Below are 18,843 nucleotides of genomic sequence, written 5' to 3'. Positions count from 1 at the left end.
CTGACATTATTGCCTCTTTGCTGTTCTGTTCTGACTCAAAAATGTTTAGATTCACATCGCTTTCTGTCCCTAATGAAGGTTCACACTCCTTACTACCCAGTAGTAGACGGAGGGTGGTTTCAACGCTGGAATATTCCTTCAAAGGTTTGGTTTTATGCTTCCTAACCCTTGTTTGACATCATTATCAAGTCATCATCCTTCAAATCCATTATTCCTTCAGTTAAAACTGTTGAAATGTCTTGAATTAGTGGACCACATAATTCTGCAAATTATGTGGAAAGCTCATAAGAAAATTTTGCCAATCAATATACAGAAAAAAATTGAAAAAAGAGAAAATAAGTATAACTTGGAACAGAGATCTTTAAAGAAAAAACAAAATTCAGGACAAAATTAATGGAACGTTGTGTTTCTGTAAAAGGTATCAGTTTATGGAACAATCTGGATACAGAAGCCAAAGAATGCAAATCAAACATTACATTTAAAAGAAGAATAAAATCCAGTTTGATGAAGAAATATCATGATAATTGTTAAGTTAGGTGGGTTTTCTTTTTTTTCTCCCTCTCTTTTTAGCACCATTGTCATATTTTTTTTCTTTGAATCAAAAAAGAATACGACTATCTGTGTTTGACGACAGCTATTTTGTGTTATTTTATAACTTTGTTGTAGTTTTTTTTTTTTTTAAATTACGTTTATTGGAAAGTAATTCGTTTTTTTTATTATTACATTAATTGAAATTTGATTTCTTAGGAAAAAGGGACAGATAAAATAAGCTTAGTCTTCTTTCTGTTCCCTTTCATTCAAGGAAAGAGATTTGTTATAATTATATTGAACTGTTTTGTTTTTCTTTTAATGAATGAAATAAAGAATAAAATGAAATGAAATGGAAAAAATTCTAGATCCAGTTATTTTCAAAATACAAAAAGTAAATAAAAATAAATGTTCTTTGTAATTTATAATAATAATAGCTAGTTGGTAAAAATATAAAACATAAAGAAATGTTGACGATGTAAAATGGGGTGAAGTTAGAGAAAAGTGTTTCTTAACCCAAGAGATTTGTGGTTTTTGGTCATAACGTGCTTGTCCTGCTTCCAGATTATTTGGGGAGGTAGGTATCTCAAAAAAGCACTGGGAGTCAGAATCTTCGGTTGCAGGATTTATTTTTATTGACTGTACCAAGGGTCAGCACTGGACAAGGTAGCAGGGCTGGAATGAGCTGCAGAAAATCTTAAAATTGAATAATCTGGTGTCACTTGATGCTTTTAAGGTTCTTCTGAAAGACTTGGACGCAAGTACAACTGGCTGTAGATGCTTTGACTGCTGATTTGTTTGTGATTTGTATTTCTGACTTGTTTTTAACTGTTTTGATATTCTTGGTTTGTGCAACTTTGTATTTGTGCTGCTGCCTGTCTTGGCCAGGACAGATTTTTAATCTCAACGAGACTTTTTTCCTGGTTAAATAAAGGTATATATATATATATATATATGTATATAGCACACCACTTCATACAAAAATAACCACCACACATTTTTAATCTTGAATTTAATCATCTGACAAGACACTTGTTGATTTACTGTTTGTAGATGATGGACTGATTTACATGTCCGTCCATCGTGTACAAAGAACGATGTTGAGATTTAGTTAAAAGTCCTCCAGGAGTTTAAATATCCCCGTTCAAAATAAGCAGATTAAACACAATGTTTCCAACAAGCATAACTTTATTCTCACATCAGGTTGTTCAGGTACACAAACAGCCACAAGCACAAACACTTTCAGTCTCTTTTTCTCCTCTAAGGGGACACAGTCACGTAACGAGTGAGTCAAACATAAATCACCTAATGTGAGAGCTTCCGCCTCCCAGACTTGTGCTGACAGTAAAGTATGTTTTCATGGAGCTGAGGAAAGAAGAGGCTGCTTCCTGAATTCTGTCATTTCCTGGCTTTTGCAGAGGGAAAAAAAAAAAGAAAAAAAGGACAATTCACCGATGAACCCTCAACTGTCCCGTAGTGTCCCTATCGTAGTCTGGTGCTTCGTGTCAGACACTAAAGCACAGCTCTAAATGGCTTCTGTTGCATGAATGGTTTATGACGAGTGCAGAACTCATCCATCGCGACGGGAAAAACCCAAAACAAAAACAGCAGATTCACAAGTGACTCTATGTAAATATATATCTTTTTGCTCTGAATATATCTATATATTCTATCTGTAGAATAAGTCTAAATAGCATATATATATATTTATAGTTTTGGTAAGTTTTTTTTTTAAACATTTAGGTACATTCACTTGACCCTGTAAATTTTCTTTTCTTCATACGAAAGATAAACACGGACAGACGTTAACAGAGCTACATGCCATGTAGAAATGGCTTCCCAAGAAATAAGACATTAATCAGCACCATCTCCAAACCCCCCACCCCACCTCCCAAAGAAAGAAAGAAGAAGAAGCAGACAAACATTTCAGTGCTGGTCTGCAGGACCAATCACAAGCATAAATATTCTCAAAGAGCTCTGTATTAATCTAGAGTATAAAATAGCATATTTGCCTGGACGTGACAACAGTTTATATTTACTCTACTCAGTCGGGTGCACAAAGTTCCACAGGTGCATATATGAGCTGGCAACAACGGGTCGGAGATTCAACCATGTCCATTGTGGATTTACTAACTCTGCAAACAGTACTCATTTCTACAATCACTAGCTTGAATAGACCCTTGGCATTTCACTGAATATACATATACATGTAGGAGCCTGAACTCTGCTAACACGGAGCCATACGGATAAGCCACAGTACGCATGAACACCGGTTTTATCTGTGTTTGCCTATACACATACACACACATATATATACGTATATATATATATATATATATATATGTATGTATATGTATATATATATATATATATATATATATATACACACACACATATATATACGTATATATGTATATATATATATATATATATATATATATATATATATATATATATATATATATATATATATATATATATATATATATATATATATACACAGGACTGTCTCAGAAAATTTGAATATTGTGATAAAGTTCTTTATTTTCTGTAATGCAATCAAAAAAAAAAAATGTCATACATTCTGGATTCCAGTTTAAGATTAAGATTCCCAGAATATTCAAATTTTTTGAGATAGGATATTTGAGTTTTCTTAAACTGTAAGCCATGATGAGCAATATTAAAATAATAAAAGGCTTGTAATATTTCAGTTGATTTGTAATAAATCCAGAATGTAGGACATTTTTGCATTACAGAAAATAAAGGACTTTATCACAATATTCTAATTTTCTGAGACAGTTCTGTATACACACTATATATATATATATATATATATATATATATATATATATATATATATATATATATATATATATATATATATATATATATATATACATATATATTTATTTATTATATATATTTTAAATCTATATTTCAGAAGGCCACAAGGATGTGACTGGTGAAAGATGTTACGTCATGGGTTCACATTGAAAGAGGACCCCAAGACTGCCCTTAAAGGAGACATACTATGCCCTTTTTTTCGCAAATGGACACAATTTCCTGAGGTCTTAATGATCTGCCTGTGACACGCTTTGGTCAGAATACCACAGATACGCAATCCAGCTCCTCCTTTCTCAACCATGGATTCATATCTAGTTTTGTCACGTTTTTTTGAGCGGGATGGGCCGAGCCCCCGCCCTCTTTAAAGGAGTGTCTTTTTTTCATATCCGTCCTACAGATTCAAGCTGCTGCAACATTAAATTGCAAAAAACATTAATTTGGACAGAAATAACACCCGGTAACCCTTGAAGCATGTTGCGACTGAATGAGATGGCGTAGCATCCCTAACCTGAGAGCTAACACTAGCACACAGCAAACCCAGCTTCAACACCACCGCACATTAAACTGACAGGAAACACTTGAAGGACAATTTTAGCTTAGCTTTTGCAGCCATGGACAGGTGGTGCCCCCCCCCCCCCCCCGAGCTGACATCTTGTTGTGACTCATGAACTGGCCCAGGTCCTTAAAATAAAGCACCGCAGAGACATAATGGCTAAACAGCTGTTCAAAATCACCTACATTCATCCCACCTAAACTGGATAAACTCCTGGCCTTCAACGTTGGTCCCCTCCTCTGGGTTCTATTTAATGATAAGAACCGGTTTTACAACTTCCAAGTGATGGGGGGGAATATATACATATATATCAATAAGCTAGTGAGCTGAAAGCTGAAGTCACCCATGGTTACCATTTTAAAAGGCTTTTGCAGATACTGACTTCCTTCCATCTTTGATAATCAGAGCCCAATGGACAGTCAGCCAGTATTTAACCCCCCCCCCCCCCCTACTGCAAAAACTCAAAATCTTACCAGGAATATTTGTCTTATTTCTAGTTAAAATGTCTCATTTTTAGTCAAAAATTCTCATTACACTTAAAACAAGAGTCATTACCAGAAAAATAACTTGTTATTTGACAATTTTCACCTGTTTCAAGTACATTTTCACTTGAAATAAGTAGAAAAATCTGCCAGTGAGACAAGATTTATCTTCTCATTACAAGCAAAAAAATCTTGTTCCACTGGCAGATTTTTCTACTTATTTTAAGTGAAAATCTACTTGAAACAGGTGAAAATTGTTGTTTTTTCCAGTGATGAGTCTTGTTTTAAGTGTAATGAGATTTTTTTTGGACTAAAAATGAGACATTTTAACTAAAAATAAGACAAATATTCTTGTTAAGATTTTGAGTTTTTGCAGTGCGCTCCTCTATAGTGGTATGTAGACAGACAGAAATTCAAATGGACTCGGTGGGTGAGCTGTTGTGATCGCAGAATTTAAGTGAAATGGTGCAGATGTTGTTCAGGGGTGAAGATGCCAGCAAAGCAAGGACATTACGTTACCCCTCTACTGACACCATTACCCAGAATGCCCTGAAACAACCACTGTCCACAGGCCACGGAAAGTCCCCATGTGGGTGGGAAGTTAACTTCATGCTCAACCTACCGGTACTTTAATTAAGCTTTTTGGTTATGAAAGATTGGTTTTTCTTCCTGTGTTTCTATTTGTTCAATGAACGTGTTAAAGGATAAGCATCTGCAGCAACAGAGAGGAGCTGCAGGAGTTACTGAACCCTTTACTCACCACTACCTACATATACTGTATCAGTTTAACCAAATACTTGAATGATATAAACCACACTATAGTGAGAAAGAAATCATGCACTTTTAAGCTTTTAAAAAAAGCCAATAAAACTAAACCCTGTAGGACTAGACTGATTAAAGGGCGGGGTTCCACTTGAACTGTGTCAGTTTCTAAATTACCGATGATAAGATGATAATATTTAAATAGAAAAAAAAATAGAAAAAAAATCCTAATCTGATTTCAAACAGGATAATAAATATACAGATCTAAACTCCTCAAACAACAGAACAGTGCAATCAATCAAAATAACATAAGTGAAGTCTTGCACAGAGAGTTTTTGTAAGAGCTGTAAAGATCAATGTTCACCACTGGCCTTAAGGGCCTTTTTCTTTTCTGTCATACAGTCATGTGAAAAAGAGAAAACACACTCACTCTCACACACACTTGTTAGGTCTGATTCGTAAGTGCAGAGTTGGTTTATTTATCTTTTGGGTTAAATGTCACATTTGTAGACGACTTTTAATACTGATGTCACTGATGACGTTCTAACTGTCGTCACATTCTTGTTACACTGCAAAAACTCAAAATCTTAACAGGAATATTTGTCTTATTTCTAGTTAAAATGTCTAATTTTTCACTTAAAATAAGTAGAGAAATCTGCCAGTGGAACAAGATTTTTTTGCTTGTAATGAGAAGATAAATCTTGTTCCACTGGCAGATTTTTCTACTTATTTCAAGTGAAAATTTACTTGAAACAGGTGAAAATGGTCAAATAAGTTATTTTTCTGGTAATGACTCTTGTTTTAAGTGTAATGAGATTTTTTTGACTAAAAATGAGAAATTATAACTAGAAATAAGACAAATATTCTTGTTAAGATTTTGAGTTTTTGCAGTGTATTCTACGGTTGTTTTCACCCAATTTTAAGACCTGATAAATGCCAGATTATATACCAGAGATTTGTTCCATGTAGATTATGTCCTGGTTCTTTTAAACTGAATTTTGATTTGGGATTTATTTCTTTTGCACATGACTGCATGATGAAACAAAGGCAATACCAATAATCATGATAGTAATACAACTCTCTATCCCTGCGCTGCTGATTGCAAGAACTGAGTGTATGCAACGCTAGTGCAAGGGCTGGCCAGGCTAATCTGGACTTGAAGCAGGAGTGTCCAGATCCCGATCTGCCTCCCGCTCTTCCTGGCCGGAGTAGGAGCTGAGGGCGTCCCACAAGAGGCCCGGCTGCTCACAGTGGTGGTGAATCCTCCAGTGCTCCAGGACCAACGGCTTGGAGTCCAACACCTTGCTGCAGAGCACACAGTTAAAGTCCTGACCTGCCGCCAGCACGCCGAGGCCTCCGCTGCCTTCTGGTGAGGCGGCGGAGGCCCGACCCTCCTCCTCCTCCTCCTCCTCCTCCTTGTATTGTCCGTGGGACTTCATATGCCTCTTCAGCTTGGAGAAGGAGAAGAATTCCTCGTCGCAGCTGCCGCACTTGACCAGGCTGCGCTTCTCGTTGAGCTGTCTCCAGTAGTGGGCGGCGTGCTTCACCAGCTCGTTCTCTGCCTCGCGGCCGCACGACGAGGCAGCTTGCCCCTCCGGAGTCCGGACCTGGATCTCCTCCCCGTGCGCGCACAGCAAGTGCGTCTTCATGTCGGCAAACGTGGGAGTGATAGCCTGACAGCGGCCGCATTTAATCTGCAGCTCCACCGGATCGTCGGGATCCTGCTCCTCCGGAGCCTCCGGCGAGCCGGCTCTGGGGGGGAAACAAAGAATTAATACTTATTTACTAGGGGTGGAACAATTTCGCGATACAAAAACGTCACGATACGTGTCGTGGAGGTGACAAACTGTAGCTGATATTGGGTTATTAATATGAATATATTGTGTTTACTAGTAACATCCTATTTGTGCAGCGGGATCACGTGACGACCTCGACCTGCAGACCAAGATCTGACTACGCTCAGAAGAAACTAGTACCGTTTTGTGGTCCCGATCACGGGACTCTTGGGGGGTTTTGAGCTCTGAACTTTTACTTCTAAGGTGAGCATGAATCAATCTTTTTTATGATGTAAAGATTGTGTCGTCCCCAAAGGTGGGAGGATGAAACGATAACGGGTTCACCTTACGGCCTCAGGCTGGAGCAGGTGAAGCTCTGAGCTCTGGCACAAGATAAATAACAGTCATGTTGCATTTGGAGTTTATTATTAGTTTATTTACTTTTAGTTCAGTTTGTGGAAAATGGTTGGCCTGGCTTTCTCTTTAAAACTTAAACAGTTATAAAGCATTACAAACTGTAACAATAGAGCAAACGCACAGCATTGTTTTGTATTTTGTGTCTTTCAAATAAAAGACAATTTTTTCCAGTCATATTTTCTTCATTCAAGGTTGTTAAAAAAATACTGCTATTGTAAATACTAAATACTATTGTATCGTTATCGGGACCTAAATATCGTGTATCGTGAGATTAGTGTATCGTTACACCCCTATTATTTACTACCTTGCTAAAACTTGCAGCAAGGTAAAGCTCACAACTAAAAGTGTTGCATAGGTTTATTAGCGTTCCAATCAAAAAGTATCTCACCCGTCCGCGGGCACGTCCTCAGGACGGCTGACTGACGGCTCCACGGTCAGAACCACCTTGTGGACCTCTCTCAGGTGGCGGAAGTACACCCCCACATATCCAAAGGCCTTCTCGCAGAACTCGCAGCACAGGGAGCGGCGCGGCCGCACCTCGGTGTGGTGCAGCTTCATGTGGGTGCTCAGACTCCCCCTGTGAGCATACGCTTTGCGGCACAGGGGACAGACGTAAGGCCGGCTGTTGGTGTGGGTGTTCACGTGGCTCTGCAGGTGGTGCTTGAACTGGAAACAGCGGCTGCAGATGGTGCAGCGGTAGAGCGGGCGGCTGCCTATGAACACTTTAGGGTGGGTTCCCCCTCGGAGGTGGAGGGTCACCGGAGCTGGTTGGGAGGAACCGTCAATGGCCTTGGCTCTGGTGGTGGTGGTGGGGAGCTGATGACCAAGTATGAGTTCCTGGTCCTGGCCGTCGGGTATAATGGCCGGCAAACTCACCAGTTGGGGAACTGTCTCCATAACCAACACGGGCTTGGGGCGAATACTGCGGTATTTTTTAGAGATATCAACTTCCTTTTGTTTTGAGCCGGGAGTGACTGCTGGTGGTTTCTCTGGGACCCTCCTACGGAAGAAAGACAAAGACCTCTTCTTTCGGGCCTCAAAAGCCAATATGTCCTCCATGGTCTTCCTCTTCCTTCCCCTCTTCTTGCCTGGTGGTTTCTGCAGGGGAAGAGGCATAAGTGTGGTCTTAGCCTGCGAGTGTTGAGGGGGGTTTGGCACCTGATTTGAGACTTCTATCGTCTTGAGGTTCGTAGACGTAGCATCCAAGGAGCCGGAGAGTCCCGTCTGTCCGGAAATACCTTTATCCTCAGGGGATAAACTGCTGAGCTTGGTGGCTGGGATCAGAGCACCCTTCATTTTAGCGTAGGGCAGAATGGGGAGTTTACCCTTCGGTGGGGAGGGGATAATCTGGACTGCTTTGCTGAAGATGGCCGGAGACAGGACAGTGATACTGCTCTGGGGCTGAGCTGGACCCTGTTTAGACTGGCACAACCGCACTGTAGGCTTACTTTCCTCCAGGGAGCTGTCAGTGGGGACTTTGGCACCAGCACTGGGGTACTGGAGGTTTTGGAGAAGGCTGGTTGTAGCAGGTTGTTCAGAGCCATCTGCTGCTCGCTCCAGTTGAGAACTTGAATAGACGACGGCATTGTCAGGTAGTAGAGCGGTGACGGAGATGTCGGAGGACGCTGGGTCGATGAGAATCACCTGCTCTGAAGGTTCCTCTTTTGGCACTACGGTTTCGGTGTGCTTAGACTCTTGTAGCTTGTTCTTAAGTGCTGTTGACGCTCCCTTCACCACTGACTTGCTGTGCTCCAATACAGAAACGCTGGAAGCTGGTTTCATGTTGGCTGCTAGTGGTGGGGATTTCACCTTGACAGAGGTCCCCTTGCTCCTCATTGGCTGGTATCTGGGAATAGGTAGCTTGAGGTTCTTTTGTATCGACTGGGTCTGTTGCTGTGGTGTTTGAGAGGAGACGGAAGGGGGGAGCGCCACCAGGGAGAATGTGCCATCTTGACCTGCTATCTGCATCAGTGCATAGTTTTGGGCGGGCACGAGGATGGACTTGGGGGTGGAGGCTGTGGTACCCTCAGGGAGGGCCGACGGGGGGTGGCAGGACAGGGCTGCAGGGGAGGGGGAAGGCACCACGGCTGGGGCCTTGGGGGCGATGCTCCGGAACTGAAGACTCTTCATCTGATGGGCTAGGCTCGCTCGCTACCAACTGAAACACATACAAAAACACTTCCATGAGTTTCACAGAGTCTAGCAAGCCCATGCATTTCATGTCAACAGGGACTCCAGAGTGAAATCTGCCTACTTTACTTTACACAACATCCCGTTCTTGTCCGGAGCGACTGTGTCTGTTAACGTACAGCGGACACAAAGTCTACAAACCTTACGAGAGGGGAGGGGGGGGTACAGAGGTCTCAGAAATTCATGTATCAAATACGATACATCCAGCATTATAGGGTTAATACAATATTCTAGTAGAAATCCTGAGGAACAAAAGATATAGGTGTTTCCCAAAAATATTTTGAATACAAGAAAACTTCATAAAACTGAATGTCTCTCCCACCTAAAACTGGGGGGAAACTCCGGTCAACTCAAGTCTTTGTGAAATTCACACATTTAGCCTTTGTGACTTCATCCCTCTCCTCTTTGCAAAAAAGTTCCAGGTCTTTTTTAAATTGCGAGGACCTTTCCTGCTTTCAGCTCATTCCAGAGGTTTTTGATGCGATTGAGGTCTGGGATCTGACTGGGCCAGTCCAAGACGTTGATTTTCCTTTTCAGAGGCCATGTCTTTGTTGATTTTAATGTGTGCTGTGGGTCGCCGTCTTGTCGGAATGTGAAATTTCTCCTCATTTTTCAGCTTTTCAGCAGAGGACATGAAGGTTTTGCACCAAAATATCTTGGTACTTTGAGCTATTCAGTTTCCCATCCATCCTGACATTTGCCTAGCTGAGGCCCGGCTGAGGAGAAGCAGCCCCATAACACAATGCTGTACCCACCATGCCTCCTTGTCCTTATGATGTTCCTTGGATGATAATCTTTGCTGACTTTTTGCCAAACATACCTTAAAGAATTAAGGCTAAAAAGTCCAACCTGATCTCTCATCAACTTAGGGGGGGTCACCTGATCTTTGCAGTGTCTCTTTGCTGCCACTGGTAAGTCAAAGCTATGACACCCTGACTCACAAAGTCCCTTCATGATGCTGATCCCAAGAGCGAAAACAGAGCTTGGGAACAAAACAAACCTTTCAAATATGCTGCCGCGTCATCCTGGAATGACCTTCGGAGAGATTTGAAAATATGGGAACTAATCACCTCGGGTAAATTTAAATCCGTTTGAGGGCAGAGAGAAAGGCATTCATGTGGTGGATGAAACTGCTCTAATTGGGGTTAAATCCTGTGTTCTGCTTGTTTGTTTACGTGGTCTTCTGTGCTTCATGTATTTATGATGCAACTGAAACGTGTTTCTATCCAGCCGTCTAGACCAGGTGTCTCTTTTTTTACCTGGTTAAATAAAGTATATACATCAACTCATCCATGGTGGTTTTACAGCGTTCAGCGCCTTAGATGCTCTTAATGTTGTTTTTTTATGCAACAATAGACTGCAATCTGGTTAAAGAAAAATCTAAACTGTACTCATCTGTAAATAGTGTGTATTTGTGTGGGAGAGTGAGTGAGGGAAGGTTTTATATCATGTAAATGACATATTGCATTATTGTATGGTTTTTAATTCATGTATATGAATTTTATATTGTACTGCAATGTTGTGGAAGAGCCCAACTGGGGACTGGAGTTGGGAATTAGCACTAGCTATAAATTCTACATGCATCACATTAGCTGCCAGCTTTTATCTATGTTTGACTGCATTGTCCCTGTCAAATAAATAAATAAATACAATACAATCCCAAACACTGAAGCTGCAGTTACAGCTGACTTTTATCTGGGTTTAAGTCAGAGCCACTTCTGACAACAGTTAAAGTTCCAATGATGGAAAAGTTTGCAGATTTGGCAAATTTTCTTACCTAAAATGTCTCTAATGGTAAACCTTATTAGGGCCCGAGCACTAACAGTGCGAAGGCCCTATTGTATCTGTAGGATTTTTTTTTTTTTTCGTTATTTTTCTTTTTCTTACGAAATGAGGGCCTTTTTTCCCCCTAAACGTGCCCCAAAAGTCGACAAATTTTGCACGCAAGCCAGGCCTGGCGAAAGATTGGAGATTTAATGGTTTTCATTAATGGGCGTGGCCTAATGGCTCAACAGAGCCCCCTAGAAAATTTCATGCCTCAAGCCCCACAATACGGTTTGACGTACATGCACGAAAATCGGTACACACCTGTATCATGTCACAACTTAAAGAAAAGTCTCTTGGCGCCATGGCCGAAACCGAACAGGAAGTCGGCCATTTTGAATTAATCGTGTAATTTTGGCGCAATTTATGCCGTTTCTTCAGCCGCTTCTTCGCCCGAACCGTAACGTGCACCCAGGTGTGTTATACATCAAAATGTGCGTCTCCATCCTGCGACGATGCGCATTACTTTTCTCAGTCAAAAGCGTTACCGTGGCGACTATACACGCCAAAAAGCGTGCCCTTCATCTGATTGGTCCATAGTTGATAGTTCCTACTTTCTGCCATAACTTTTGAATGGTTTGATATAGAGAGTCGTGGGTGGTGTCATCCGCTAAATGTCCAGGCCTGAAGAATCTACATCAAGTCATACAAGCGCTTCCACTGCACCCTGAATGTGCACAAGGGTGCAAGGGCTCGTTCATCGCTGCTTGCAGCTTTAATTCTGAAATGTATGCTGCTATTTCTTTTTATTTTCAAAATCTGCTATTTTATGAGGGAGAATAGACTTTTTATATTCACAGTCATTGTGCCGTCTCTACAAAGGTTCTTGGGGGGGGGGGGTCTATGTTGTTGGTCTCATCCCTCTGCAAACCAAGCAGGACAGCGGTGAACGTGCACCGCCAAAAGTGCATGTATTTGCAGAAGTGTGACAAGCTGTCCCATTATCCATGCGTCTTTGGTCCGACGCGGCGCACTCACTCTCCCCTAGGCTAAGGACAGCCTGCCCCCTTTGATACGCGCTCAGCACGCAGCCGTGGTGCATGCTGGGGATCTGTAGGGGGTTACTCGAGCGCCCCCTCACTTCCCAGAACAATCAGCCACTGGAGCGTGAAAGCTGCCCGACGGCAGGATCTTTACCAGATGAAGAGGGGCACCCCGCACATCTCCCTCTGCACTGACCAGCGCTGAAACGCAGCCAACGGCAATGAGAACAGCCCCGTTTTTTAAAAAACAACCTTGTTCACTAATAACATCTCATGATTTCCCAGAGCGAACGAGGCTTTTCCATACCATGTCTCGACTTTCCGACTGTGTTGATATAAAATACGGCCGAACTCTGAAGGGGAAACCGTAACCTCAAAGTGAGGTTTTAAACAACTCTTTATTATTTCAATCTACCATACAGTTTCCTTCCATCAATCAAAAGCCACAGGTATGGTTAAACAAACAAGTGTAAAATTCCCTTCATTTATATCAATGCTGTATCTTTATATCAAAAGGAGGGAGAGATTACAGTGGAAAGCTTCAAAGGGCCTAATTGTAAACAGACTCGGAGGTTTGAGTTTCACATTATGACCTGCCTTTTCAAAAGCAGCATTTGATAGCGCCAGAGTTCGAGCTCCGCTCTCTGCAACACTAATTGGCAAAAGGAACAACAAGCTGGAGGTGTTACAAAAGTCAAATTATTTACCCGTATGGAAAGAAAATTAAATAAAACAAAAACAAATCAAACACAAAGCACAGAGGTTTATGTATGCAGAAGATGGAGGTGGAAAGAGAAACTGCTCAGGCATACTGTTTAACAGCTGGAAGTGTTTCAGTGCAGAGAGATTATTTATACAGTATCCCTGCCGCCTCACTACTCAATAAAACTGGAAATATTCCTCCTCTGAGTGGATAGTTGGTTCCAGTTTGACTGTGACTTTGGCTGAACACTCAAGAGGAATAAAACCGCAAGATGTGAGCTCCTGAGCAAGTCTGAGGCAACGCAGGCAGGAAGGGCAGTGCTTAAAGATCAACTGCACCAAATGCACTACGGACATCGCTGGGCGAGCTGCGATCAGCTGCCGAAGACACAACCGGTCCTCCAACATGAAGGACACTCTGAACAGAGTCTTCCTCATCCTTTTCAGAGCATGAGGAGGTGTCACTATTTAATTACGTTAACGCTGTAGAAGTAGAAACAGCTGACTGATCATGTGATCAATAGTGTCAACATTATGTTCATTAGAGGGTTTGCATTGATGTCACTTCCCCACTGGACCAGCCCCCTTACTCGCACTGAGTGGCAAAACATCAGCAAAAATGTCTGCAACTAGTGGAGAAGACGGGATAACAGCCGATTATCAGCTTAAATTAAAAGGCAGTTGGACTTGACAGTGACCCATACAGTTACCTGAAGAACTAGTGGTCCATGGACATTAATATTTGGTACAGTTACCCCAAGAACCAGTGGTCCATGGACATTAATATTTGGTACAGTTACCCCAAGAACCAGTGGTCCATGGACATTAATATTTGGTACAGTTACCCCAAGAACCAGTGGTCCATGGACATTAATATTTGGTACAGTTACCAAGAACCAGTGGTCCATGGACATTAATATTTGGTACAGTTACCAAGAACCAGTGGTCCATGGACATTAATATTTGGTACAGTTTAGGGCTGGGCGATATATCGAGATTTTAATATATATCGATATATTTTCAAAAACGATATGGTACAAGACAATATCGTTTATATCGATTTAAAAAAAAAAAAAAAAAAAAAAAAAAAAATTTAACTTTTTTTTTTTTAATGATTTTGATATAGCTTATTTTGTGACAAATTGACTTGAATGTTTTATTTGAGATTTGCACAAATGTTTTGTTATTTGCACAACTGTCAGTCTCAGTGGAAAAGTCTGCCTGTTACTGTCTACATTGTATTAATTGCACAGTGTATTTTAATTTAATTGTTATGCAGGAAAGGGATATTTGTTTTATTTTATTCAAGAAGCATTTTTATTCTATATACGCAGGCAGTTTATTTTTATTTCATTTGTTTTATACATGTTGATATTGTGCAGACCTCTGTTAATAAAGGAACCTGTGTGACATTTGGCACGAGGCTTTGTATTAAAACTGACTGTTTTTTTAAGGGTTTGCCTCAGAAAAAAATGAAGCTAACAGGGATGCTAACAGAGATGCTAACAGAGATGCTATGCTATAATGCTTTGGGGGAAACCCCAATTAAGGCACAGAAAAAATATCGAGATATATATCGAGTATCGCCATTTAGCTAGAAAATATCGAGATATGACTTTTGGTCCATATCGCCCAGCCCTAGTACAGTTACCCCAAGAACCAGTGGTCCATGGACATTAATATTTGGTACAGTTACCCCAAGAACCAGAGGTCCATGGACATTAATATTTGGTACAGTTACCCCAAGAACCAGTGGTCCATGGACATTAATATTTGGTACAGTTACCCCAAGAACCAGTGGTCCATGGACATTAATATTTGGTACAGTTACCAAGAACCAGTGGTCCATGGACATTAATATTTGGTACAGTTACCAAGAACCAGTGGTCGATGGACATTAATATTTGGTACAGTTACCAAGAACCAGTGGTCCATGGACATTAATATTTGGTACAGTTACCAACAACCAGTGGTCGATGGACATTAATATTTGGTACAGTTACCAAGAACCAGTGGTCCATGGACATTAATATTTGGCCACAAATCCAGTTTCCTGATATTTATCTGTACTTAATTTCTACGCCGGGGAAATACACGAAGCAAAGCTTGAAGGCATACAAAAGTCTTGATGCTTGGTCCGACTTCAAGGCAGGATTTGTTGTAGAAATTAAAGTGTTGAGGACACTGAACTTTATGATTTGACCGTTTAACGTTAGATACCCAAAAATCCAACATTACCTGACACAAAATGGGAACCGCAAATCCACTTTTCGGTGCCTGGACTCCATTTGTTTCTGCGAATTGCAGAGATCCATTTGTCTCTCTTAAGCTTATTTTTTTGTAAAACGATAACTTTGATTTCTTGCTAAATCTATGAGTACAGTAGATCGCACAACAGCTCTTTCCCATTTTAGATGTTTTCCAGTTGCTCAAACTGAAAGTTTACGCTGCCACTCAGTCTTTCTGACACTCAGTCTTTCTGACACTCAGTCTTTCTGACACTCAGTGGGCATAACCCGCTGTGAAGTTGCATCTGTGACGTCATGTGCATTCCCTCTATAAAGGACCTATTTGCAGCAGGCATTTCAATCTGCCCGTATGCAGATGCATTTAAAAAGATGTCAAGAAAAAGGGGTCGAGAGAGGGTAAAAGCATGCGTGACGACTAACGCTACCGCGCCGCAGCCATCATCCGGAGGACAGGAAGCACATCCTGGACAGAAGGACGAGCCTGACCAGGGTGAACATTTGAAGAAGAAACAGCCTGTAAAAGCAAGTCCTGCAGTTCTGTGAGACTGGATGAGATCTTCACATTCTAACTGGGAAGCAGAAACCAATTCAACCACATCTCATTTCATTGCAGCGCTGACTTGCCGGGGAGTTCTGTGAGAAGGTTCTTGACATGCAGACGCCTCAAAGCCACAGCATTATGACACCTTGCCTAAGAGTCGTCCCACGAGAGCACCGCTGATTCGGCAGGCCAATGTTTGTGACGCCACAGCTGGAGCCACGTCGAGGTTGTTCCTCCGACTGTACAGATCGATGACATGGTCTGCTTTACCCGTGCAGCCGAGCCAGCTTCAATATTTAAAACCGGGCAAACTGGGCAGTCTTTCCATTATTCCCTCATATCTGTGTCCACTCTGCTCGGGCTTTGATTCGCGCTGCAGGTCGCTCTTCTTGGTATGTGTCTCCCTTGGTTTAATGAGCATTTTAACAACTCTCTCCCTTTCATGTCCAACCACACGGACGACGTAGGAGAAAAATGAAAGACATGAAAGGGAGGAGGATGAACACACGAGTGTGCTCGCTTGCTGATGTAACAGTAGCGGTCAACCTGCCCTGTCATCATTCTTTATACTCCTCAGGTGATTGTGTTTTTGTGGTGTTCAAGCAAAGAAGTGATGAAAAAAATTGTGGAAAAAAAACCCCAGAGGCAGACCTGTAAAGCTCTTTCTGTTCGTAATGATCTCGGCACAGCTGGGAGAACGGCTGACGTGCTGCGGTTCCAGGTTCAGGGCCGTTAGTTAGAGTTAGATTAGCACATGGAAACATCCTGCTTTATTTACATTTTACTCCACTTACAACAAATTTTAAATCAAATGTTTTGGACGTTTCCCTTCCCTGACAGAAGGGGTGCCGCAGTGGAGCTTGATTGAGTCTGCACATGAATTTGGCACGTTTTTATGGCAGGTGTCCTTCCCGACACAAATTGCAAGCATGGAGAGAAACTCACATGGCCCGGAACTGAACCGAGGACCGGACTGACCAGACCAACTGGACCAAGGAACGGACCAACTGAACCAAGGTACGGACCAACTGGACCAAGGACCAGACCAATCGGACCGAGGACCGGACCGACCAGACCAACTGGACCAAGGAACGGACCAACTGGACCAAGGACCAGACCAATCGGACCGACCAGACCAACTGGACCAAGGACCAGACCAATCGGACCGACCGGACCAAACTGGACCGAGGACCGGACCGACCGGACCAACTGGACCAACCGCTAGGCTGCATGAGCGGCTGGAGGACAACATGTGTCCGGGGAATAAAACAAAACATAATTGGTGTTTGCACACTTCCCCTTCAGAGTATAAGCATCCAAGCAAGGACCAACCCTTAGCTGGACTCTAGAGATCTCAGATCCGGCAGATGGCACCGAATCAAGAATCATTGAGATAACCACGCAGTCAAGATGTCACTTCTGGACACCTGTCGAGCACTAAACTATGAAGGTACATTAAAAGAAAATGCCACTTAAAGGGGACCTATTATGGGATCTAATACCTATTTTAAACAGGCCTTGAATGTCTTAAAAACAAGCTTTTGATTGTTTTTGCTAAATAAATTAGAAATTCAGCCTCTGAGCCATGTCTTTATCTTCCCATTCTCTAACCTCATTATCTATGCAGGATTCTGAGTGGGCGGGGCTATGATAATGAGGCTCTGTGCTGATTGGCTGCCGGAATGAAGCAATACACCACTACGAAAAAATGGCGGAAGCTCCGGCCGGCGGAGTTAGTTGTGGGCGTGGTTTCACACATCGGAGGCCAACCGATGTAAATTGCATTTTCGTTACGTAACAACGGGAGCAAAATCTGAACGGCTCGTAGATCCACATCAGACTGGACGGCTCATCTGGGCGGCTGTACAGACACTGCAAAATTTGGTTGCTTTCCTCCTTCTCTGAGTTGGCAGGCTGAGGGGAAACCACTTTATATATGTTAAAGCAAGAGAAAACCTGTTTTTCATAATTGGTCCCCTTTAAAGCTTTACTGTGGAAAAAATTGGCCTTAGGTTATCCCAAGTCTAGACGCAGATCTACATCTTTGGGGTCAGAGGGATCTGGGATGGACCACCATGCGATGGAAACCTGGACTGTAGTGGACAAACCAGAGATGCACCGATCGATTGGCAACCGATCGGTATCGGCCGATAATGCCCCTATCGGTTTTGATCGGCGTTCTAAAAATAATAGTTCAAAGCAGGCCGATCTGATGACGTTTCCAACAACAAACCGTCGCCCGCGCGTGCGTTCTCACATCTAGGACCCAGGTCTCCTAAGGGGGCGTGACCGGCCTCGCCGGTATTGGAGTTTTACAATGTCCGAATAGGACAACAAATTTGCAGTTTGCAAAGTGTGTGCAAAGGAAATACCCCGAGGAGGAATGTGACAAAAGAATTTCAACACAAACAAGCTGATAAGACATTTGAAAGTTTCTCACATCAAGGAGTATACTGAGTTTTCAAAGTTGCCGTTAAGGCAGAGACAGAAAAGGAGCGCGCAGCAACGCCGCTAACTCAGCTGAACTTAACAGACCTATAAACGACAGCAAAAGCAGCAGGAAAAATAAAGAACTACATCGTAAGGTAATTAATTCATATGCCTTGATCATCAGCTACTTTCTGTTGTAGAAGACATCGGGTTTAAACGCATCGTTAGCAGCTTGGATCCACGGTATGCGCTGCTGCGTCGTTAATATTTCACTGATGAAATCCCGTCTGAGTTATACCAAACTATAATACAGTCACATCCAAAGCCTTATGCAGGACGACAATCATGTCAGACGGCTTCACGAGGGACATTTGGAGTTCTAGTGTGGAGAGTTTTGCTTCACTCACAAGAGTTTCCTAAGATTTAATTCCTTTTTCCACCTCTCTAGGACAAACACGTTTCACGGATTGTGAGGTCGTCTATAAAGAAATACATGACTTGTGGTCTGTTTCAACTACAGGCCAAGAGAAATACCTCCCGTTTATCATCAGTGCTTCGGTGGC

General features: G+C 42.1%; 1 protein-coding gene across 1 annotated transcript in view; it reads right to left on the bottom strand.

Annotated features, from left to right (window-relative positions):
* Positions 1-5,895: 5,895 nt before the first annotated feature.
* znf438 (zinc finger protein 438) overlaps positions 5,896-18,843 on the bottom strand; it is a 68,061-nt gene continuing 55,113 nt past the window's right edge. Inside the window, exons 3-4 of the mRNA XM_061713752.1 lie at positions 7,750-9,519; positions 5,896-6,921 (exon numbers count right to left, since the gene is read on the bottom strand). Of these exons, the coding sequence (XP_061569736.1) occupies positions 6,315-6,921; positions 7,750-9,491 (2,349 nt within the window). The 5' untranslated portion in view covers positions 9,492-9,519 and the 3' untranslated portion in view covers positions 5,896-6,314. The remainder of the gene's footprint in view (positions 6,922-7,749; positions 9,520-18,843) is intronic.

Source organism: Cololabis saira, chromosome 22, assembly GCF_033807715.1.
Source record: "Cololabis saira isolate AMF1-May2022 chromosome 22, fColSai1.1, whole genome shotgun sequence".
NCBI classification, from domain to species: Eukaryota; Metazoa; Chordata; class Actinopteri; order Beloniformes; family Belonidae; genus Cololabis; species Cololabis saira.
This window is presented reverse-complemented; position numbering and strand designations above follow the sequence as displayed.